A 24836-nucleotide genomic window follows, 5' to 3' on the forward strand; every position below is an offset into this window, starting at 1 on the left:
CTCATCACGTTGCTGCACGTCGGGGGTGGGACCCAGTCCGGGTACACTGTTCAAATGTGTTTACGTAAATACATTTGAATAGGAAGGAGGAAGCTGCGGTCACCAGCACCGCCACCGCCCCACTCCTCATCAGTGTGTACATCCCGGGCACACTATCACACAGCAGGGCCGGCACAGCACAGCGCGCTGCCTCCTGGTCCTGCTGCAGCTAGTGTGCCCGATATGCACACACTGCTGAGGAGCGCAGCGGTGACTGCAGATACAGCGGCCCACTACAGGGACCGGCCCATCTGGCATTGCCAGAATTGCCCTATGGTCAGTCCGGGCATAGGTGATGGTTTCTCTGCGGTGCTCTGAACACTGTGATGACAGCAGCGGTGAGCAGTGATTAGCAGCCTGATACTGTACTATTAATCCCGGGCTGCCAATCACTGCTCATCATCAGCGACACTCACCTCATCCTGGTTCTCTGCTTTGCGTTTGCTGCATCCCGGCATCTCCTCCTGTCACTGCAGTAAACTGAGCACTGTGGGTGATGTTGGGGGGAAAATTAAGTTTGCAGTTTAGCTTCGGGCATCTAAAAATACTGCCAATTTCCTCCCACAGATGTGACCTGGACAACTTAGCTGGTGGCAGGAGATGCGGTCGAACACCGACTGCAGGCTCCTATGTGCAGGGGCTACCGTATTTGAGGTGTGTAAATGTCGTGGTCACACCATTATACACCAATATGTGAAAATGTTAGCCCCCCGTGGCTGAAGGAAAAAAATAGTATATAATAAAAAAATTAATCAGTGCATTTAATTCTGTATTAAAAATAATTGATTATATAATCAATAATAATTAATACAAAAATAAAAATCACTGCACCTTCCCTTTAAACAATTTAATTAACTATTGAAAAGACAGTCCCGTTGTAGAATTAACATTACAATGTGTTAGGGCTGATGTGCATAGCAGCTAGAGGGACATCATTACAGAGGAGGAGGTGGGACTATAAGGAGGTCTCTGGTAGCTGGGATGTACAGCTCACATTCACATCCTACAGACTGACCAGAGAGCATTCCATCCCAGGACAGAGAACCTCTCAGAGCGGAAGAATCTCAGTGATTATTACAAGTCTACATCCTGATCTCTGCTCTCCTGAGGGAATCTGTGAGAACCTGGGAGCATATGTACACTAATTTGGAAATGATTTAGATTTATTGAATACATTATACACGTTAGGTAAGTGTCTGAACTATATACAAATATATATATATATATATATATATATATATATATATATATATATATATATATATATATATATTTATATAGTATATAAGTTATATGCTCGTTTGGTATATTTTCATCATCTTGTTTAGTCAATACTTGTCAGTATATATTCTGCATTCCTGCATATATTTATATATTTTCTGTATATACACTTTGTACTACAATTCTTCTGGGTATAAGTACCATATACACTGATGAGTAAAGGGGTAACAATGTTTTGAAGTTTTGACTTTCACCCTCCATATCTCACCATCCACTGCAGCTTTGAGTGTGAGACTACCTTCATTTATAGACAATCATCTTGTCTATCTCATACATAAATTTGAGTTGCAACAATTTAGCATATAATTAGTTATGCAGATTCTTGTCATGTCACTGCATTGTTAATTTCTTGCTTCTAAAAATCTCATTTTAATTTGTATTATTTGGTAAATCCACCTTTGGCTTTCAACACTGCCTGAATCCTTCTGGGCATACTCTCAATCAGTTTCAAGCATATGTCAACAGAAATCTGATCCCAGGTCTTTTCTCCATGTCCCCAATGTTGGTGCATACTGGTTGATTCACATGAGTTTGTATACAGCTTTTATTTCAACTGTACCAACAATTGTTCAATTGGGTTGAAGTCTGGAGACTGTGGGAGCCAATCCAGCATCTCTACTTCATAGTCATTGAACTATTTCTTCACCAATCTTGATGTATGCGTATGGGTCATTGTCCTCCTGGAACACTGTCATCCTTTTCAAATCCATAGCTCTCGAGTGTACGAAGTAACTCATCTTGTAGGACACTCACATATAGCTCAGAACTGAGACCACCATTGATCCTGGTCAAGTATCCAACACCTTTGGCTGTGAAACAACACCATATCATTAGGCTTCCTCCACCGAACTTGACAGTTTCTTCAATTTCTTGATCCCTTCTCTTGTTTCTTCCAGACCCAGTTGCACCCATCAGAACCTAGTCTATTGACTCTCATTTCATCCCTCCAAGTCACCTGTTTCCAGTCTCTCACTCTCCACTTTTTGTACTTTTTTTGCAAACGCAAGCCAATGTTTCTTATGACGTTGTTGAAGTCAAGGATTCTTAACCTGTTTTTGGGCCACCATTCCAGACTTGTGTAACATGCGTCGCATGATGCTTACATGGACGTCTGTGATCTCGCTATTCTGAAGAATACGAACCACCTCAACTGCCATGTTTGTCACTTGATAAGTGATAGACCTTGTGATGAGTCAACTTTTTGACTCTAATTTTTTGCTTGGAGATCCACTCCTTATCTTTTGAATGGATGGATAGACTTAATTTTGTATTCTTCCTTCTGTCATGGCACTCACATGATGCAGTTTGGCAATTTTCTTGGCCAAGAGACCGCTATCGATGAGCTGGATGATGCTCTTCCTCTTTTCTTGGGAAATCTTCTTCATGACTGCTTCTCCTCGATTCGAACCAATGACTTTTCTCTTCGGAATCAACCTAATAACACACTGAACTTTTAGTAAATCTGAGAACAGGTTGTAATTTGTAGTATACAGGAAGAAAAATATGTATTCACCATCAAAAGCAAAACAGCAACAGTGCAGTGACATGACAAGTATCTGCATAACTAATCATATGCTAAATAGTTCCAAGTCAAATTTGTGTATGAGATAGCCAACATAATTGTCTATAAATGAAGATAGTCTCACATTCAAAGCTGCAGTGGATGGTGAGATATGGCGCCTGAATGTCAAAAGTTCAAAACATTGTTACCCTTTTACTCATCAATGTATACTTCTGCTTATATTACATATTAGTTTTGTCTGTGTGTATTTGTGATTTCTTCTGTGTATATTCTATGTCACATACATTTGCATTAGTATGTTGAAAGTTGAGTGGTAATATAATTTCTTAAGTAAATTCAAAACTACTTAAAATGAGTGTCTAAAGAGAGGAAAAATAGAGGTTAATAGTAAAATTCTGTAGATCCCAATGTAAGTTACAGACTATTGTTGCAATCTGACTGTAAATAATCTGGTGAGATTGTGATCATTGCCAGGAACAGCCCTAAGAATTCATTTACAGTATTTATGTGTTTTACATTGTTTATATTAAACGGTTTGCTCAGGCCGATTTCTTATACAGCTTGTGTGACGGATGATTCATAGGATCCTCAGCACTAGATCAGACATGGCCTGAAAAAAGACAGCTAGCTGCAAATCACTCAGTCTGACCTGCCTCACTGGGGACATTATGTTATAGTGTGAAGCCCCACAGGTGTTGTGTCGGTGCATTACCTTCAGGGACTCCACGTAGCTGGTGCTGGTCACAGGTAGGGAATCTTCGGTTTTTGATCGTGACGCCACTCTCAGTATTGCGGCCAGTAGGGACCGCCACTGCAGGTTGAGGGTCGCCTGGGGCTGATGGTGTGTGCAGTTAGTTGGAATAGCCTCCTGAGAGTGAGGCAAGCCCCAGGGCCCGGTGTAGGTTTGTAGTACCACAAGTCGCAGAATGACTCACACAGGCAGAACTGTCTTTCAAGGGCTTTACTCACATTTGATGGCAGGGTGAGTAGCCCGGGCGTAGCTGGGATGAACCAGATGGGAACCAGGTATCCTTCAGGCTGACTTTATGAGGGTGACTACTGACTCGCCTTCCTTAGCCCTCGGTGGTTTGGGGTGACCCCGACTTTGAGTCCCTATGGGGGCCACCCAGGGAAGATGCTCCAAGCCTCTCTCCCCTTCGTTCGCCGTATGCTTGTTCCCCGGACCAGGCCACTCCAGCCTCTTGCCTCCTATGACCTATGGGCCCAAACTTGCGGTTACGTGGCTGCGGCTTTTGTAGTGTTGTGGTGTGGGCTTTAAGAGCCCCACACCGGCAGGTTTAGCAGAAGAAAGTTGAATCTATCCCCGCTTCGGGATCTGCCGCCCGGTTGGGCCTGGTGCTCTCTAGCAGTCTCCTTACTTCCCACTCCGTGCACTCTCTAGCTGAAGCTGGCTTTCAGGCAGCACTCCTAGTTGACCGTTCTCCCCCGTCTGTAGCCACTGCGCGGGCGCTGTTAGACAGCAACAGCCCCACAGGTCTGCTCCTCACTGAGCCCTATGGAGTTCTCCTCTAACTGACTCACATCTGGGACCTTCACTGCTGCTGCTGTCTGAGCTTCACTTTCCTGCTGCTCACTCCTCCACACTCTGCTGCAGACTCAAGACTGTTTACTCCTCCTTCTCTTTTCCCTTTTGTGCCTGCCTACGCCACCTAGCAACCAGACTCTCCACCACACCCCTTGAGAGGAGATGGAGGCTCTACCCCCTCCACTATTCCAGTGAAGGTGAAGGCTTGCCCCCTCCTGGGATCCCCAGGGGTCCTCTCATGGGTACATGTGTGAGACCTGATCACTATGCGCCTGTGTTCCACACCCCTGTCAGCCTTCTGGATTACCTGTATTGTACTGTCCCAGCATGGGTGCAGTACTCAGTGGTGCCTGACCAGGTCAGGGGCGCCACATTCCCCCTTAGTTATCACCAGCACGTCCTCGGGCTGCAAGACAACATTTTAAAATGCATAAAACATTAAAACATGTAAAACATTTAAAAGCACCAGATATCGTACATCACCACCCTCCACCCACAAGTCCGTTAACCCACCCAAAACCCTCTCAGGAGGCAGGTCACCGGTCCTGTTGGTAACCAGGTCTGGGCCATCCGTTTCCCCAGACCTTTCCTCCAATCTTCCTCTCCCGTTGGCCGCGGCTTCAGCCACTTCTGGCAGGCTGTAGAGGCGGCTTTCATGGGCTGGTGGTTTCAGGGTATACCTGGCCTGGTGGATCCGCGCCGTCAGCCTCTTCTGGCAGGATGCAGAGGCGGCCTCCACAGTTGGTGCTGACCAGGTACCCTCTTTGTGGTGGTGAGCCAAGGCCCCATAAACAGGCGTGCTCTCTGGTCGCAGGTGAGCCAAGGCCCTTTTCTACGGACGGGGCCCCTGGTTGCAGACGAGCCAAGCCCCTAAACAGGCTGGCCCTGGTGGTGGTGCCACTGGTGTAACTATTTACACTGCGAGAGTTTGTGGCTATAGCAAGTTCATAGCCTTAAAGTTTATTTCTCACAATAGTTTTTGTGGGCGCATTTCTTAAACGTTGCAAACAAAACTTGTCAAAACTTTAACTGGTCAAAACTGCTTACTTTCCTTTACTTTACTCCTCTTTTTCACTAGGGCGAGGGCACGTTGGGCACTGGCACCTGTGACCTTCCTGCTCTTTGTCTCTTTCTTCATCTGTGGTTGCCTCATCTGTAGGTTCTGTGTCTTTCCTTTCTTGGTCTGCATCTGATTCCTTTTCTGTATCTGTTTCTTTATCTCTGTCTTGTCTTTCTTGTCTTTCTTGTCTTTCTTGTCTTTCTTGTCTTTCTTGTCTTTCTTGTCTTTCTTGTCTTTCTTGTCTTTCTTGTGGCATGGGATGGCTGTAGGGTTTGCTGGTACGTAAGGCTACATCAAGTGCGTACAATCCCCTTTCACCTTGGTGCATGGTAAACTGTACCGAATCTCCCATTTTCAGATTTCTGCCAGGGTGTCCTCTAGGCAGGTGTGCGCTGACATCTCTCCTGTTAACAAATATTCCCTTTTTGATGCCAGGTGCTACAATAAATCCATAGCCGCTTCTCAGATTAAAGTCTTCCACTACGCCATAACACAGGGGTCCTCTAGCCTGGCTTTTGGCCCTTCTCAGGGACCGTTTCTCCTGTAGGTCTCTGGCGGTGACTTCCTTCTGCTCTGGAGACTGTGGGGCTGGAGCACACTGTGTTCTGTGGCGCCGTGTCTTGCGGGCTGAGTTCTGTAGAGGGCAGCTCACAAACTCCCAGGTGAGGTCTTGGGGCTGATCTTCGTCAACAGACGGTGTCAGGTCTTCCTCATCCCAGCGGGAGTATGGCAGCATTTCCGGCTCTGAATACACATCTGCTGCGGGTGGCACTGGAGTCGGAGTCAACCCTTCTGCTTCCTGGCCTCCTCTCCCCTTTAGTTCTTCCTGGCACTCCAGCTGTGGCAGTGCCGGGGATGGATGCTCTTCAGCCGGCCCAGGTGAGGGACTCCTTGGTGTAGCTGCTGCAGGAATTAGCAGGAGACTCTTTGGGGTATGCGGAGGGGGTATGTACTGGCTCACCAACCATTGTGGAAATTTGGCCTCCAGGTCAGCCCTCATCTGCCAATATGCAGGGTCTTCACCCACCGTGGGCTGCCTATCAGGAACCTCTGTGGACCGGGGAGCGGTGTCTGCTCTGGCCTTACAGGCCGGGGTAAATGCTGAGGTAGCCTTTTCTTGGCGGGCCGCGCCCTGTATGGCGGCGGCCTGGTCTTGGCGGGCCGCGCCTTGTATGGCGGCGGCCTGGGCTTGGCGGGCCGCGCCCTGTATGGCGGCGGCCTGGTCTTGGCGGGCCGCGCCCTGTATGGCGGCGGCCTGGTCCAGCATCGCGGTTGCAGCTTGCGTTGCAGTGGGCATCACCACTGCGGCCGGTTCTTGGCGGGCCGGACTGGGCATTGCAGCCGCGGTCTCAATTAGCGTCGCAGCCTCGATGGGGTCCGTGCAGGCTGAGCCGGGCGTCGCTGCAGTGACCGTAGCTTGGCGGGCCGCACCCGGCGGGGCTGCGGCCTGGTTCAGCATATCACTTGCGGCGCGGACTAGCGTCGCTGCTGCGTTGGGGTCTTGGCGGACCGGGTTCAGCAGGGTGGCAGCCTGGGTCAGCGTCACACCTGCAGCACGGATGAGCACTGCCGTGGTGGTCGGAGCCCTGCGGGACAGGCGGGGCATGGCTGCAGCAGCCTGGATTTGGCGGGCCGCTTCTAGCGTGGCTGCGGCCTGGTCCAGCGTCGCCGCGCCGGGCGCCTCTTCTGGGACCGCGGGCGTGGCAGCAGGGGTCGGGGCACTTGTGCTGGCCGGGGCATCACTCGACTCACCCATCTGTGGCTGCATCGGGGTCTGCGTCGTCGCCGCTCGGTCCGACATGCGTCGCGCGGCTCCCTCCTCGTAGGTCCGTACCGCCGCAGCCATCTCCAGGAGCTCCGTGCGTTCTTCTCTGATCTGCTCTATGACCCGGGTCTCCAGTCGGTCACAGAACTGGGCCAGCTCCCGATACCACCAGGCAGCGGAGCCTGGTTCTGGGTTCCTGCGGTCAGACGCCATTTCTTCTGCGCCGTCTTCTGCACGATCTCCCAGCAGTGGACTCTTCGCTGCCTCCTGTAACAAGCTGTCCAGTTTCTGCTCTGCCTCTTTCAGCAGCTCCTCTCCCAGCAGCAGGCTTGTGGCTCTCTTTCCTTCCCGCCGTCTCTGGACGCTTCCACTCTCATAGCTGGCAAGGTCAGAACTCTGCAGAGGATCTCTGGGTAGCCACACCTCTTCGTGGGCGGTAACTTCTTCCAGCGCGGGCTGCTGTTGTCTTTCAGCGCGCTTTTCATGGTGGCAATATGGCGGCGCTTCCAATTTTTCAAGCGGACCGCCCAGGCACATGGTCACCTGTCTGAACAGGTCTAGTCCTTATCCTGTTCGTGACGCCAGATGTGAAGCCCCACAGGTGTTGTGTCGGTGCATTACCTTCAGGGACTCCACGTAGCTGGTGCTGGTCACAGGTAGGGAATCTTCGGTTTTTGATCGTGACGCCACTCTCAGTATTGCGGCCAGTAGGGACCGCCACTGCAGGTTGAGGGTCGCCTGGGGCTGATGGTGTGTGCAGTTAGTTGGAATAGCCTCCTGAGAGTGAGGCAAGCCCCAGGGCCCGGTGTAGGTTTGTAGTACCACAAGTCGCAGAATGACTCACACAGGCAGAACTGTCTTTCAAGGGCTTTACTTACATTTGATGGCAGGGTGAGTAGCCCGGGCGTAGCTGGGATGAACCAGATGGGAACCAGGTATCCTTCAGGCTGACTTTATGAGGGTGACTACTGACTCGCCTTCCTTAGCCCTCGGTGGTTTGGGGTGACCCCGACTTTGAGTCCCTATGGGGGCCACCCAGGGAAGATGCTCCAAGCCTCTCTCCCCTTCGTTCGCCGTATGCTTGTTCCCCGGACCAGGCCACTCCAGCCTCTTGCCTCCTATGACCTATGGGCCCAAACTTGCGGTTACGTGGCTGCGGCTTTTGTAGTGTTGTGGTGTGGGCTTTAAGAGCCCCACACCGGCAGGTTTAGCAGAAGAAAGTTGAATCTATCCCCGCTTCGGGATCTGCCGCCCGGTTGGGCCTGGTGCTCTCTAGCAGTCTCCTTACTTCCCACTCCGTGCACTCTCTAGCTGAAGCTGGCTTTCAGGCAGCACTCCTAGTTGACCGTTCTCCCCCGTCTGTAGCCACTGCGCGGGCGCTGTTAGACAGCAACAGCCCCACAGGTCTGCTCCTCACTGAGCCCTATGGAGTTCTCCTCTAACTGACTCACATCTGGGACCTTCACTGCTGCTGCTGTCTGAGCTTCACTTTCCTGCTGCTCACTCCTCCACACTCTGCTGCAGACTCAAGACTGTTTACTCCTCCTTCTCTTTTCCCTTTTGTGCCTGCCTACGCCACCTAGCAACCAGACTCTCCACCACACCCCTTGAGAGGAGATGGAGGCTCTACCCCCTCCACTATTCCAGTGAAGGTGAAGGCTTGCCCCCTCCTGGGATCCCCAGGGGTCCTCTCATGGGTACATGTGTGAGACCTGATCACTATGCGCCTGTGTTCCACACCCCTGTCAGCCTTCTGGATTACCTGTATTGTACTGTCCCAGCATGGGTGCAGTACTCAGTGGTGCCTGACCAGGTCAGGGGCGCCACAATAGCGCTGAGTTTCCACTGGGCCACTGTGCTACTATCAATGTGATGAGGTGGCCACACTAATACGAGCTCTGCTTCTGGTGTATAAGGTCCAAGACTAGCCCTACATATTTACATTTATTTCTATTTTATCAGAAGTTGTTTATTGTATAAATCATACATGTATCTTTCTGGAGCCGTGGCGGTCTTCACTGATTTGGCTGTTTCCTGTTGTATTTTTACTTAGATGTGATGTCTGATAATAAATAGAGACATTACTAGCAGTTTAAAAAATGGATAGATAGATGATAGATAGACAGCATACATTGAAAGGATAGATAGATAGACAGTATAGATTGAAAGGATAGATAGATAGATGGATAGATAGATAGATGGATAGATAGATGGATATGATAGATAGATAGATAATAGATAGATAGATAGATAGATAGATAGATAGATACGATAGATGGATAGATAGATAGATAGATAGATAGAAAGATGATTGATAGATAGATGATAGACAGATAGATAATGGATAGATGGATAGATAGATGGATGGATGGATGGATAGATAGATAGATAGATAGATAGATAGATGATAGACAGATAGATAATGGATAGAATGATAGATAGATGGATAGATAGATATATCATTGATACAATAGATAGATTATAGATAGATACATCATGATAGATACAATAGATAATAGATAGATGTCCCCACCCTGGATATGCCCCATCATAAGCCATGGACTTCCATAGCCCCCACCCTAGAAGTGCCCCCACAGTCCCCACCCACCATCCCCACAGTGCCAGTCCCTAATGTACACTTGCTTTGGCAAAACTAATTTGTATTTGGTCAATAAAGCTTATTTAATTTAATTTGATAGATAGATAGATAGAGGGATAGATAATAGATAGATAGATAGATAGATAGATGATAGATAGATAGATAGAAAAGATAGATAAATAGATAGAGAGATAGATAGACAGACAGATAGATAGATAGATAGATAGATAGATAGATAGATAGATAGATAGATAGATAGATAAATAGATAGATAGATAGATAGATAGATAGATAGGTGACAATGTGTGTGGACATATATAGCACAATGATGTATCCGATCTGCATTTACCCTGTAGTGATGTCTCATGCAGTATTGAGGTTAGGTGAAATTAATATGAAAAACAATCCTGTAGAATGACATGTACATCCAGTCATGTTGGATACATGATAGCATGTAGGAAAGTATAATCCAGCCTGAGCAGCAGATATGTGGCTTGTAGTCTGGGGGCATGTAACAGGATGTGAGTGTGCACGCTATTCTTTGGCTGTATGATGCAGTCACACAGTAGGGTGAATTGTTTTTACTGTTTGTTATCTAAAAATACCCATTGAAATGGTTCCATACTGTACCATAGTACGCAGCACTTGAGTACTGGGTTTCATGTACATGCCATTATTACTGAACTCTGCAACTTGATCTAAATAGATGACACCTCATCACCGTCACTTCTCAGTGTATTCCCACATATCAGGGACAGCTATCATGTGGTTTCAAACTTTCTAGAAACACATAAAATTAATTACAAATGAACATTACTGCTAATGGACTAGTTATAATTCACCAAAAATTAATAATATTTATTCACTTATATAGCACTTTACATACATCATAATCACTGTCCACATTGCCCCATTGGGGCTCACAATCTACATTCCCTATCAGTCGGTCTTTGGAGTTTAAGAGGAAGCCAGAGAACCCAGAGGAAACCATGCAAACACAAGGAGAACATACAAACTGCTTGCACACATTATCCTTGGTGAATCCAGGACACGAGCGTTGCAAGTCTGCAGTGCTAACGACTGAGATGCCATACAGTACTGACCACTGAGCTGCCATTCAGTGCTAACCACTGAGCTGCTATACAGTACTGACCACTGAGCTGCCATTCAGTGCTAACCACTGAGCTGCCATACAGTACTGACCACTGAGCTGCCCTACAGTGCTAACCACTGAGCTGCCATACAGTGCTAACTACTGAGATGCCATACAGTACTGACCACTGAGCTGCCATTCAGTGCTAACCACTGAGCTGCCCTACAGTGCTAACCACTGAGCTGCCATACAGTGCTAACTACTGAGATGCCATACAGTACTGACCACTGAGCTGCCATTCAGTGCTAACCACTGAGCTGCCATACAGTACTGACCACTGAGCTGCCATTCAGTGCTAACCACTGAGCTGCCATTCAGTGCTAACCACTGAGCTGTCATACAGTGCTAACCACTGAGCTGCCATACAGTGCTAACTACTGAGATGCCATACAGTACTGACCACAGAGCTGCCATTCAGTGCTAACCACTGAGCTGCCATTCAGTGCTAACCACTGAGCTGCCATACAGTGCTAACCACTGAACTAATTATATAAACCAGGTTTGGTTCTATATACTAGTAGGGCACCATACATGTATTTTGAGAGCCTTGTAGGTTCTCCATGAGACACATGTTAACAATTTGGGCAGTAATTGACATCATTGTCAGATGCAGGTCAGCTTAGATAACAGGTTTTACTGAAGTTGAAAAAGATCCATCGGAATAGCTGAAATGTTATCATTATTATGTAATGTTAAAGGTATAAGTCAATCAACCCCAAAAATCATTAAATGGGCAGAGAAAGTAGCAAGTAAAATTAAATAATTGTTCCTTAAAGAGCGGTGAGAACGGAATTTGCTGTAGAGGAAGTAGTTATAGTAAATTCACCAGGGGAATTCAAGATGAAATAGGATAGGTTACCGGAGAAAGGTCTCCGAGCCATAGGAATCTGTAGGTCATGTTAGGGTTCTCCATCAATAAACATATTATCTCAAGGGCCCATTAAGGCCGCCCTGCTTGTCTGCATGCTGAAAGTCAGCAGAAAACTGCACATATGGCCTTTGTTTTAGGAAATCACTCAGTTATATTTGCATACAATGTGTTGGTTGCACATACTATATATATATATAGAGAGAGAAAGCTATAGATATAGATATACTGTGTATCCTGCAATCACTATATTCCTTCTTCTCAAACTTGGTCAACTTTTAAGTATATCTATGAACAAATCATCGAAATTAAATATGTATTTTCATAGTTTAAGTGTGATTTACCAAAACAAACTATGGAATGAGTAAAATCCTTGTGAGTATAAAAGATAGATAGATAAATAGATAGATAGATAAATAGATTGATAGATAAATAGATAGATAGATAGATAGATAGATAGATAGAGGGATAGAGGGATAGAGGGATAGAGGGACAGAGGGATAGATGGATAGATGATAGATAGATAGAGGAATAGATAGATAGATGCTAGCTAATAGAGAGGTAGATAGATAAGAGATATATAGATAAATAGATTATAGATTTTGTAATTACTTGTTTTCACATTTATTTCAATATTTGAGCTGCCTTCTTGATCATTCTATTATGGGCAGCATGGTAGCTCAGTGGTTAGCACTGCAGTCTTGCAGCGCTGGGGTCCTTGGTTCAAATCCCACCAAGGACAGCATCTGTAAGGAGTCTGTATGTTCTCCTCATGCTCTCTGGGGTTTCCTCCGGGTTCTTCAGGTTACTCCCACACTCCAAAGACATACAGATAGGGAATATAGATCATGAGCCCCAATGGGGACAGCATTCCTGACATATGTAAAGTGCTGCGGAATATGTTAGCGCTATATAAAAATATTTTTTGGGTTTTTTTTATTCTATATGCAATTGCTGTTCTTTCTATGTTTATGGACAGCCATGTTAAATTTAGTGTGAATAATGTAAGAGGCCACAAAGTGCCCCAATCGTAAGAACAAAGCAGAGCTCCACTTTAGCAGCAGTCATGATCAGTTTTATTCCCCTCTCCAGGCTATGAAATCCTGCAGGTCACCTATTACCCTAACAGTACAGCGCGGTAACTGTGACTAAAGCTATTCTTCTCCACGCTCTTCACATGCAAGCAGAGAATGCATCCTCTTATGTAAAAGCTATTGTTCTCTGTCAATGCCAGGACATTGCCCCTTTTACCTCTAATTGAAGCTTGTTTTAGAAACATACAAATCTTTCCAGTGGCAATGATGTGCTGATCAAAACAAAGATCTCGTAAATCCAAATCTACATATAGATCAATTATATGTGTGGTATAAATGGTGGTTTAAAAGTTCATTAAAACCAATGAATCAGATACGTCAGGGAAGAGACTACTTACTGAAAGTCAAGTAATGCAGGCTATAAACTTTTTTTTTGGCAGATGCGCTGGGAATGGACTGAGCACAGTCACAAGCCCCCAAGGCTATTGTACTTTTTGGTTCCATTGGGGTGGTAGTGCTTTCTCTATAGTCAGGCACTGCAAAAAATGGAACAATCTACAAGTGGAACTACCATTGGTGCAACCTGTGCAACTGTACAGGGGCCCCAGATGTAAGAGGACCCCTGACCACCTCCAAAACAGCAAGTAGTTATTGTCACAGACACCTATGGAGGTGGATTTGAGCTATTGGACTGTAAAGGCCCATATACAATTCTTGTACAGGTGCCCATTTCTATCTGTGTATAGAACTACATGTTTAACAGCAGATGTATAGGCTGAAGGCAAAAGTCAGAAAATACTCCCTACTATAGAGAGTAAAGAGGTGGCAAATTGGTTTCTAAACAGGAATCAATGGCCCAAGACTCTATAGAAAATGTATTAAAAATAGCAAATGAAAAGGGGGGGGTTCTTATACAATTTTTTATTAAAAATGTTTTGTCTGAACCTGTTATCTAGCTGCAGAGAATATGGCCGTTCTTGTAGCTTGTATGAGATTTTAATTTCATGATCTTTTCTATATATACAGTGTGTCCACCCATATCCTGTCCACCGACATTAACTTGAGAATGGCGGCAGCTATAGGCATAGAAGTGGTGTCTAGGTATAGTAAAGTAGCCATGCGCTACGCAATGAAACCACCTATAGTGCCACCTGATGGAAAACAACGGAGTTAGCATTTTTATCTCGAAAACGGAACGAGATAGTTTTCCAACAGGTGGCGCAATAGGTGGTTTCATTGCGTAGCGCATGGCTACTTTACTATACCTAGACACCACTTCTATGCCTATAGCTGCCGTCGTTCTCAAGTTAATGGCAGTGGACAGGATCTGGGTGGACACACTATATTTATATACAGTGCTCAGCATACCTGTACCATGCACTATGCATTTAGAAAAATGGACACGGAATGATGGTAGCATCTTCTCTTCTAATTAATTCATGATCCCATCAATGAAATGTAGCTCCCTGACACCAGCAGCACTCAAGCAGTCTCACATAAGCACACAGTCACCACAATGTTTCACTGTAGGCACCATGCATTTTTCTTTATTCATTTTTCTAAATGCATGGTGCCTACAGTGAAAAATTGTGGTGGCTGTGTCCTTATCTATGGCTGCATGACTGCTGCTGGTGTTGAGGAGCTACATTTCATTAATAGTATTATGAATTCACAGATGTACTGCTCAATATTGAAAGAGAAGATGCTACCAACTCTCTCTTGTCCGTGGTAGATATGCACTTTTCAAACATGACAGTGATCCAAAACACACATCTGTTGTATTTTGGAGGAATAACAGGGTGAAAATGACTCAGTTGCCAAGTATGTCTTCTGATCTAAAACCAATCTAACACCTATGGAGAATCTGAAGAGACATGTTAAGCATCAATATCCAGTCAGCATAAAGGATCTAAAAAATATTGTTCTTGAAGAATGTAAAAAGATAGATGTTGCAATACGTATGTCGCCAACTTGTTGATTCCAAGTCTAGAAGATTTAGTGTTATGGTCACACAGAGTTTTACATAAACTTTGCCAACTGTCATGGCATTGGGCTCTGTTCAGATTGCAAATTTTGACACTCCGCCCAATGGTTTCTCTGGTGTCTGGGAACAAAACAGGCACACTCAGGCGTCGACCTGCTGTGTGCTAATTCATAGGCAGGCTAGCAAGAATTAATCTCTGCTAGTCTGCTTGCTTATTTAATCACATGTTGTGGTGAGACCTATCACATCTGCTCCCCTCCTATTTATGCTGGTTGCTCCTTCTACCTATGCCAATTATAGAGTCACAGACTCTGGTGAAAGCTGTGCTTTGGTTGGTTGGTTTATAGTTCCTTCTTGCTCTTGTTTTTCCTCCTGAATCTCTTATTGTCTTTACCTTTGTGTGTGCGTGCTGTGTGAGAGAGTTTTGGTTTTCCCTTGTCTGTCTTTACCTGTGGTTTTCAACACACTCCTGTCCCAGTCCTGGGGGAAGTGGGAGGGGGAATCAGATCAGGAGCCGGACCAGGAAGGAGACTCAGGCCTCTCCACCATTAGGAGTATCCCTGAGGTTAGGGATAGCATAGGGCCCCATAGTTTGAGGGTCAGCTTAGGAGCCTTGATTCCCTGCTATACCATAGTCATCGTGACAGCTGTCCTCAAAAATAATGGAGGTCATACAAAATACTAGATTTAGTACTTTTTGATGTGGTGTTAATTCATTTTTGCATAAACTATTCTGAGTAACACTGGGGATTTTGTAATGAAACATATTATTAACCTTAGTTTTATATTATGGGTTTAAAAAATGTCCTATGAAACTCATTCTTGTGAAAAGTTTGGAAAATGTTATCGTGTTCAATGAGATATTCTTTTAAATGGTACTTTTCAAAGGGGTTATACTCATTTATGCTGAGCACTGTATATGCTTTTTATAACAGCTAAATATTATATAATATAGAGTGGAGCAAGAACAATGACTGTTGTATGAGTTATATCTACGGGCTAGGAATCCCCCATGTCATTCTTGTACAGGAATCAGTATGAGCTCTTATTATTGCCGAATTCCAATAAGAAAGCATTCATCCTGCCTGCAGCTTCCGCATACTAGCTGCTGCCTAAGGCAGGGTACTCGCTTTCCTTCACATGAGGATCACTGCTCTGTGCTTGACACAAATGATAAACTCCATCCAGCATCCGGCCCATAGCTAGGTTAGTTAGTTCCCAGAGCAGCCATTTTCAGCAATAAACAGCCTATAATGAGTTCAATCTACACAATTACCACTATAAGATAAAAAAGAATCAAACATATCTTGATTGCATTTAAGGTTTAAACAACACATTGGAACTATTCCTGGGTCATAGTTTCTCATAATAGCCTAATTAATATATTGAATCTAGAACCGAGTTGTCTGGATTAGTCCAGAGTCACACATTAGTCTGGAATTTAGAGGAATTAGGGATAAATTCCAGACAGTGGAAGCATTTTGGAAGGAAAAAACATATATGTAGAAGAATTCATACACACGGATGTACTGTATTTCGACCCCTACACTGTCCATGTTTTAAAGTGTGCTGCACCCATAGGCGTGTACAGTGCAATATGCCATATGCCCCAATTCACACTGAAGTATGACAAAGTTTGTTAGTGAATGTTGTATGACAGTGAAAGTACTGAAATTGTAACATACGATGCCATTTTAGAGAATAAATCTGTGTAATATAGCGTTATATTACAGATAAGATGCAAAGGAGGCACCATAGGGTAGCACACTGACTTTAGGCCTGAAGGATGGCCCTGTGGGTACCTTGTTCTCTTCACTTTTGACTAACTTTTTACATATCCCATTCCACGACTCCCACGAGTATTGATTAAAAACAAACCTCATGGACAGATGTTACAGAACTAAAGGTATCATATCACTGTGTATTATAGGGGTTCATATCCATCAATTATGAACTCAATAGCCGATAATGGTTAGATGGGAAGGGATCTGACCATCCCTGATCACCAGAATGGGAGACTCAGGTTAGAGGTGGAACCCATGACTAACAGACATTTATGATATAACTAGAAATAGGCCTAATGCTATCGCATCGGGAGTGTGGTGAACTGAACATCTGTCTATGCTTAGTGGTGCTGACAGGAGCAATGGACATGTGTCACACTGTTTGCGCTGTCCAACATATCGGTTGTATGTCATCCTTTTGCATTTGTGTATTGTATGTGTTTCGTTGTTTGACCTCTTTCATCCCTGTGCACTGTCTCTTCCTTGTTGTGTGCTGTATATTGGTATCTGGTGTTGTGTTTCTTGAGTTGTGCTATATGTACGTGTCGTCTGTGTATATGTGTGTATATGGCTTTACGCTGTGTGTATGTGTTGTCTGTGTATGTATATGGCTGTATGCTGTGTGCACATGTCGCCTGAGTATGTGTGTGTGTATATGACTGTACACTGTGTGTACTTGTCATCTGTGTGTATGTGTGTCCTGGAAGCCGGAGATTGTGGGGACAGGAGCGCACGCACAGTTCGTGCTCGGAAGCTTCAGTTACGTGTATGTCCCTTGCACTGGCGCAGTTTGAACTGCGCCTGCCCAACTAACAGTGCCACGGTGCATGCCAGTATAGAGTTACAGACTCAACTGGCAATAATGTATGTAAATAGCTGTAGTACTCAGTGTTGCCTGGAATAGTAAATGTCTGTCTGTCTTTCTCCCACTCGCCCTCTCTTTCTGTCTCTCTCTCTGTCTGTCTATCTCCCTCTCTGTTTGTCTACCTCTATTTGTCTCTCTCTGTCTTTCTGTCTGTCTCTCTCTTTGTCTGTCTCTCTGTCTGTCTGTCTAAATCTCTGTCTCTGTATCTCTCTTACTCTGTCTCTCTCTTTCAGTCTCAGTCTGCCTGTCTCTATCTCTCTATCTGTCTGTGTCCGTCTGTTTCTCTTTGTCTGTCTCTTTCTATCCATCTCTCTGTCTGTCTGTCTCTCTGTCTCTCTCTTTTTCTCTGTCTCTCTTCCTGTCTGCCTCTGTCTCTCTCTGTCTCTCTCTGTCTGTCTCTCTCCCTGTCTGCCTGTCTCTTTCTCTCTGTCTGTCTGTTTCTCTTTGTCAGTCTCTTTATATCCATCTCTCTGTCTGTCTCTCTCTGTCTCTCTCCCTGTCTGCCTCTGTCTTTCTCTCCTCTCTCTCTGTCTCTCTCTGTCTGTCTGTCTCTATCTCTCTGTCTGTCTCTCCTGTTTCTTTCTCTCTGTCTCTCTTTGTCTATCTGTCTTTCTATCCGTCTCTCCACAGATATCCTATTATCTCACACATAAGCTTTTTATTCTAAGAATGTCCTTTGTTGCCTATGGAAACCAATCACAGATTCATGAACTGTGGCTCCCAGTTCCATTGACTTTAATGTAAGTAGGTTTTTTGCCAAATAACTGTAAAACGTTGGGGTGAAATTTTCCCCATCAAAACATAGTCTATGACATTCCCTGAGTCAAATGAGGTGTTTCTACAAAATTTTGTGATTGTAAATGCAACGGTGCAGATTCATTTAGCGGACATACACACATATACACACATACATACATACATACATACATACATACATACATACATACATAAATACACTTACCTTTATATATTAGATTCTGTGGCTATGATATAAATGTTCAATATGGGAAAAACTCATTAACCCCTTCATGATTTTATACTTCCGTATTTGCCTCCCCTTTTTGCAAGAACCATACCTTTTTTATTCTTCCCATAAGCCATAAAGAGTTTCTTTGCTTTTTGCAGGAAAAGATGTTATTTTGAATAACACCATTCATTTTTATGTCAACTAGCTGTAGTACCCGGGCGTTGCCCGGGATAGTGACTGTCTCTCTGTCTCTCTCCCAGTCTCTGTCTGTGTGTCGCTGTCTGTCTGTCTCTCCGTCTGTGTCTTTCTTTGTCTGTCTGTGTCTATGTCTGTCTGTTTCTATCTCTCTGTCTGTATTTGCATCAGTCTGTCTCGATCTCTGTGTCTGTCTGTCTCTCTCTCTCTCTCTCCATCTCTGTGTCTGTCTCTCTCTCTCTCTCTCTCTATCTCTGTGTCTTTCTCTATATGTGTCTGTCTCTCTCTTTCCCTGTCTGTCTCTTTCCCCATCTATCTTTGTCTGTCTCTTTGCCCGTCTGTCTCTTTGCCCGTCTGTCTCTTTGCCGGGCTGTTTCTTTGCTGGGCTGTCTCTTTCCAGGGCTGTCTCTTTCCCCGTCTGTCTCTTTCCAGGGCTGATTCTTTCCAGGGCTATCTCTTTCCAGGACTGTCTCTTTCCAGGGCTATCTCTTTCCAGGACTGTCTCTTTCCAGGGCTGTCTCTTTCCAGGTTTGTCTCTTTGCCCGTCTGTCTCTTTGCCCGACTATCTCTGTCTCTGTCTGTCTGTCTCTTTCTGTCTCTCTCTATCCATCTTCCCACCAACATCATATTACCTCACACATAAGCTTCTTATACTAACAGTTTATTTTGTTCCTATAGCAACCACAGAGGGTTGCTATTAATAGCTTGTAGCTCCCACCTCCATTCAGTTTAATGGAAGCAGGATTTTAGAGAGTAAAGGGGGCTTTACACGCTACGATATCGTTAATGTTTTATCGTCGGGGGTCACGTTGTTAGTGACGCACATCCGGCGTCATTAACGATATTGCAGCGTGTGACACTTACCAGCGTCCTTAAGCGACCTCAAAAATGGTGAAAATCGTTCACCATGGAGAGGTCATCCCAAACTCAAAAATTGGTAAGAGTTGTTTATTCATGTTGTTCATCGCTCATGCGGCAGCACACATCGCTGTGTGTGACACCGCAGGAGCGAGGAACATCTCCTTATTTGCCGCCGGCCACAATGCGGAAGGAAGGAGGTGGCGGGATGTTACGTCTCGCTCATCTCCGCCCCTCCGCTTTGATTGGCCGGCCACTTAGTGACGTCGCGGTGACGCCGAACGTCCCTCCCCCTTGAAGGAGGAATTGTTAGGCAGTCACAGCGACGACGACGACCAGGTAAGTGCGTGTGACGCTGCCATAGCGATAATGTTCGCTGCGGCAGCGATCACACGATATAGCATGTGCGACGGGGGCGGGTACTTAGAAATTGCTAGCGATATCGTAGCGTGTAAAGCCCGCTTAACTGTAAAGCTCGGGGTTAAATTTTCCCGTCAAAACATAGTCTATGGCGTTCCCTGAGTCACATGGAGGGTCTGTGCAAAATTTCGTGATTGTAAATGCGACGGTGCAAATTCCTTTAGCGGACATACACACCCACACACCCACACACCCACATACACATACCATCAAACATACACACATACATATACTGAGCTTTATATATTAGACGTACTGGAAAATGAGAAAATAAAACTCTAAAGTGCAGTATACTCTAAGAAAAACAATAATTCCACTAGTGTTTATGGAGATTTATTTTACATCATTCATTGTGTGATATAAATGATTTAATTTATTTTATTATGTAAATAGTGAAAAAAAGTGCGAACTTTGTAAAGAAAAAGTCGGTTTGTGTAGACATATTCTGTGAGAGCTCATTATTCGTGTGACGAGCTTATGTTGTTAACGATATCATGTTATATACAACATTTTCATCACTTCATATTGCGTTTTTTGGCATAGTAGCAGGGACAAAACCATAGTTCTGCTGTTTAGATTATTTTCCCTTTATTGCTTTTATTTTAAGGGTTAATTAATTTTATATTTTGATAAATCATCATTTTACCGACAGAAATACCAAATGTTTATTTTTTATTTTAATTTATTTATTTTTTAAAGGGGGAAAACTAGGCTGATACAAAGCGTTATTTTTTTTACATTTTTAAAAACATTTTTTTTATTTTGGTGACTTGACTCAGTGATCATCTGATCATTCTACTGTTCACTGAGATGGTATTGCTGTAAATAACGAAAATCACAGTTTCCAATGAAACCAAGCACAATGTGCTCTTTGCAGGAACATCATCATGGCAGGCATGCAGGGCCTACAGTAGGGCTTGGGCTGTAATGACAAATCATCAGCACCCTATGATCACATAACAGATGGCCACCCTGCAGACAGCATATCTTGTCATAGATTAACAGTAGAATTTTAAGGGGTTAACATCGGCTGCTGTTAGTGACAGCTGCTGACTATGCAACACAGAGGCATCTACTGGGTATGGTGCAGGCTCAGCTCCTGTGCCCGTATCATAAGCCAGTATCAAACATTGGAAATACCTAAGAAGAGATTAAATTAAGATAAAAACTAGAGGTAATCAAGTGATTTGATACAAATCGAATTTGAATCAAATTGTATGAAATTTGAAGATTCCGGGGAATTTCAATAATTGTAATTTATGAATGTATTATTTATAAATTGACAAAAAAATGTACACTGCGTATTTGGAACATTACATAAGGTTATATCAGTAGTCATAGATGGCTTACATGACTTCAGGAGCAATCAAGCATTCCCCATTATGCCTTTCAGTTATTACATTATATGGTATAGCGCAGCACAGCCAATCTGCAAGTACTACCATTGCTTGTATAAAAGCCTAGGCAAGCATAGCAGCAGCCATTCTAAAATAGGGAGAGTCTGTCAATGCTCAGAGCTCAGCCAAAGAGAAAGGAAAGGAAAGCCGTAAAACATTGGACAAGTATTCCAGACAGTAATGTGTTGAATAAATGCAGCGCTGAGGAATATGAGAGGTAGTCTGCTAAGAATACTTGAGATTCAATAGATAGAAGGGAGAGAGATAGGAGAGATTCAAACAGCAGTAACGTACTTAGGGTGAAATGATATAGATGACAGCCGTTCTGCTAAATATAAATTATAACTCCACATTTTTTTGTTCATTCATATTACACTAGAAAGCAAGAGCAGGGCAGCACAATATTTTTATAGGAAAAACAATATCTAAAATTAGTGTAAGTTAAAGACGGTAAAGTTGCTTGTTACAAGCAACCATTGAACGTTTCCATTTCTTGTCCAATCGTCTTTGTAAAGTGTGAATAATTGTTACCCCTAAAAGCGACACTGTCAGTTTGAGTTACCGGTCTGTGCAGAACGGTCGGCCTGAACACCAATGCCTAAAGGTTGCTTTACATGCTGCGACATCGCTAAAGATATATCGTCGGGGTCACGGTGTTTGTGACGCACATCCGGCGTCGTTAGCGACATCGCAGCATGTAACACCAATGAGCAACCTTAAACAATCACAAAAGAGTTAAAAATCATTGGTCTGTGACACGTCGTTCATTTACCAAAAATCGTTGTCTGGTCAGTAGAGAGGTTGTTCGTCGTTCCTGCGGCGTCACTCATCGCTATGTGTGACACCGCAGGAATGACGAACATCTCCTTACCTGCGTCCACCGGCAATGAGGAAGGAAGGAGCTGAGCGGCATGTTCCGGCTGCTCATCTCCGCCCCTCCTCTGCTATTGGGCGGCCGCTTAGTTACGCCGCAGTGACGTCGCTATGATACTGAACGCACTTCCCCCTTGAAGGAGGGATTGTTCGGCGGTCACAGCGACATCGCTGACAAGGTATGGGTGTGTGACGCTGCCATAGCGATAATGTTCGCTACGGCAGTGATCACCAAATGTCACACGAACGACGGGGGCGGGTGCTATTGCTAGCGATGTCGCAGCGTGTAAAGCACCCTTTAGAAGGATACTTTTTGGACTATTTTTAAATTTGAAATGTGAGAAGTCTGTCAGTGCTCTGTTATTAAATGGGCTATTGGATACTAGCGGTTCGCATCCATGTCTATGTTAAGGCCACATAAACATTGGGGTTGAATAGAGTCCTAAGAGCCCCCAAAATGTTATACCCATCTGTTCAAGGCAATTGGAGTCCCTGCGTTATTCGCTGTGAATCAATTTTTTTTTGTCAAATCTGGTAAATTTGAATGTCAAAAAATTCGATCATCTCTAATAACAACACACGTTTATCTGGAGGGGGAGGATTTGCCATCACAAACATATATAGATTTCATTGCTTTTAAGTTTACAGATAAGAGCAATAGGTAAAAGGAAAGAAAAAGTTGATGGTATCTAAATATTTGTAATCCAGACGACTCAAATATTCTCTGCTTTATTTTCCAGCATTTCCCCCTCTGCCTCGCAGGATGTCCAGCTCACTCCCTACAGTTCACGCCAAAGAGAAGTTGCAGAAGATGTGGCTCCGCTGCCCTCTTGTGGATTGTGCTTAAATTACAGCATCTCTTCGACACTCCAAGATACTATGGGGGCTGAGTATTTAACTTCTGCAAGTGTGATTGTCCAAGAAAATCAGAAATGTGACATTACCATTAAACTTCACTACAACTACACAGGGAGATCTCTAAAAAGCAATGGGGATCAGATGGACAAAACTAGCTTGTTATTTCTTATCATCTGCAGCTTTATAGTACTGGAAAATCTCATGGTACTGATCGCTATATGGAAAAATAACAGATTCCACAACAGAATGTACTTTTTCATTGGCAACTTAGCACTTTGTGACTTATTAGCTGGCATTGCCTACATAGTAAATATCCTTATGTCTGGAGCCAACACCTGTAATATTTCACTTACCGCGTGGTTCGTACGTGAAGGCAGCATGTTTGTAGCCCTTGGTGCGTCCACACTTAGTTTGTTGGCCATTGCTATTGAAAGGCATTTGACAATGATAAAAATGAGGCCTTATGATGCCAACAAGAAGTACCGTGTATTTCTCCTCATTGGGACCTGCTGGCTTATTTCGTTCACATTGGGTGCCTTACCCATCCTTGGCTGGAACTGTCGTAACAACTTGGATGACTGCTCCACGGTGCTACCATTGTACTCTAAAGCGTATGTTGGCTTTTGCATCAGCATTTTTATAGTCATCTTGATTGCCATAGTCATCCTATATGCCCGGATCTACGTCTTGGTAAAGTCCAGCAGCAGAAGAGTCACCAATCACAGCAATTCGGAGAGATCAATGGCCCTGCTGAGGACTGTCGTTATTGTGGTCGGAGTATTCATCGCCTGCTGGTCTCCTTTATTTATTCTTCTTCTGATCGATGTCGCCTGTAAAGCCAAGGAGTGTCTGATCTTATATAAAACCCAGTGGTTCATTGCCATAGCTGTCCTCAATTCAGCCTTGAATCCTCTTATCTATACTCTGGCCAGCAAGGAGATGCGCCGGGCTTTCTTCCGCCTCGTGTGCGCTTGTTTGGCCAAGTCCAGCGCCTCCAGGTCTTTGCCAATTCAGCCAACGCCGGATCAGAGCAGGAGCAAATCCAGCAGCAGCAGCAATTCCCCCAAGCACAAGGGGTTTGTACAATCTCAATGTCAGAGTAAAGAGGACAAAAGTGAGTCTTCATTTCAGAACGGGAATATCATCAAATGATTGTCGCCTATGACGCCATCAGGAGCATTGGGAACCGGAAACTGTATATTTTCTACAATTGTTTCTGCACTTAAATTATTACAATGTAGAGGATTATACAAGAATATGTATTTCTATATTTAATGCATGGACGCTGACGTTTTCATTAAGTGTTCCAACTCAGGAAATAAAGTGCATGCGCCACACCATTATATCTTAGAATTTGCCTTGAAGAATTCCTTGCTCTTATTAATCACAATAAGAAACACTTCTATATCTGTCCATTATAATACACTAGGCTATACTAACTATCTAAATACCTTCAGATGAACTTGCTTCTGGTCTATATGTGATACATGATGCTTGGAATCGATTAGACGTGGCAGCATTGGACGGGTACGTCACTGGACGGGGAGCAGCGGTCTGCAATAGCGCCTCTCACAGGCACTATTGCCAACAAAAGGTATTTGAGAGAAACCTTGTTTCTCAATATAATATCGATCTAGACAATAAAAAATATGGGTGAACCACCCCTTTAAGGAGATATGTTTGTACATTTTATGTATCCCAGTCCACCATTGTTACAGTGACGTTGACAACTATGCAGTATTGGAATGTAAGTGACTTGTGTTACATT

General features: G+C 44.3%; 1 protein-coding gene across 1 annotated transcript; it reads left to right on the plus strand.

Annotated features, from left to right (window-relative positions):
* Positions 1-1054: 1054 nt before the first annotated feature.
* On the plus strand, positions 1055-24497 carry S1PR3 (sphingosine-1-phosphate receptor 3). Its single transcript, XM_075340620.1, has 2 exons — positions 1055-1227; positions 22951-24497. The coding sequence occupies exon 2, from the start codon at positions 23090-23092 to the stop codon at positions 24218-24220; it is 1131 nt and encodes a 376-aa protein (XP_075196735.1). The 5' UTR covers positions 1055-1227; positions 22951-23089; the 3' UTR covers positions 24221-24497.
* The last annotated feature ends 339 nt before the right edge of the window (positions 24498-24836 follow it).

The sequence above is a fragment of the Anomaloglossus baeobatrachus genome, chromosome 1, assembly GCF_048569485.1.
Source record: "Anomaloglossus baeobatrachus isolate aAnoBae1 chromosome 1, aAnoBae1.hap1, whole genome shotgun sequence".
Taxonomy (NCBI): Eukaryota; Metazoa; Chordata; class Amphibia; order Anura; family Aromobatidae; genus Anomaloglossus; species Anomaloglossus baeobatrachus.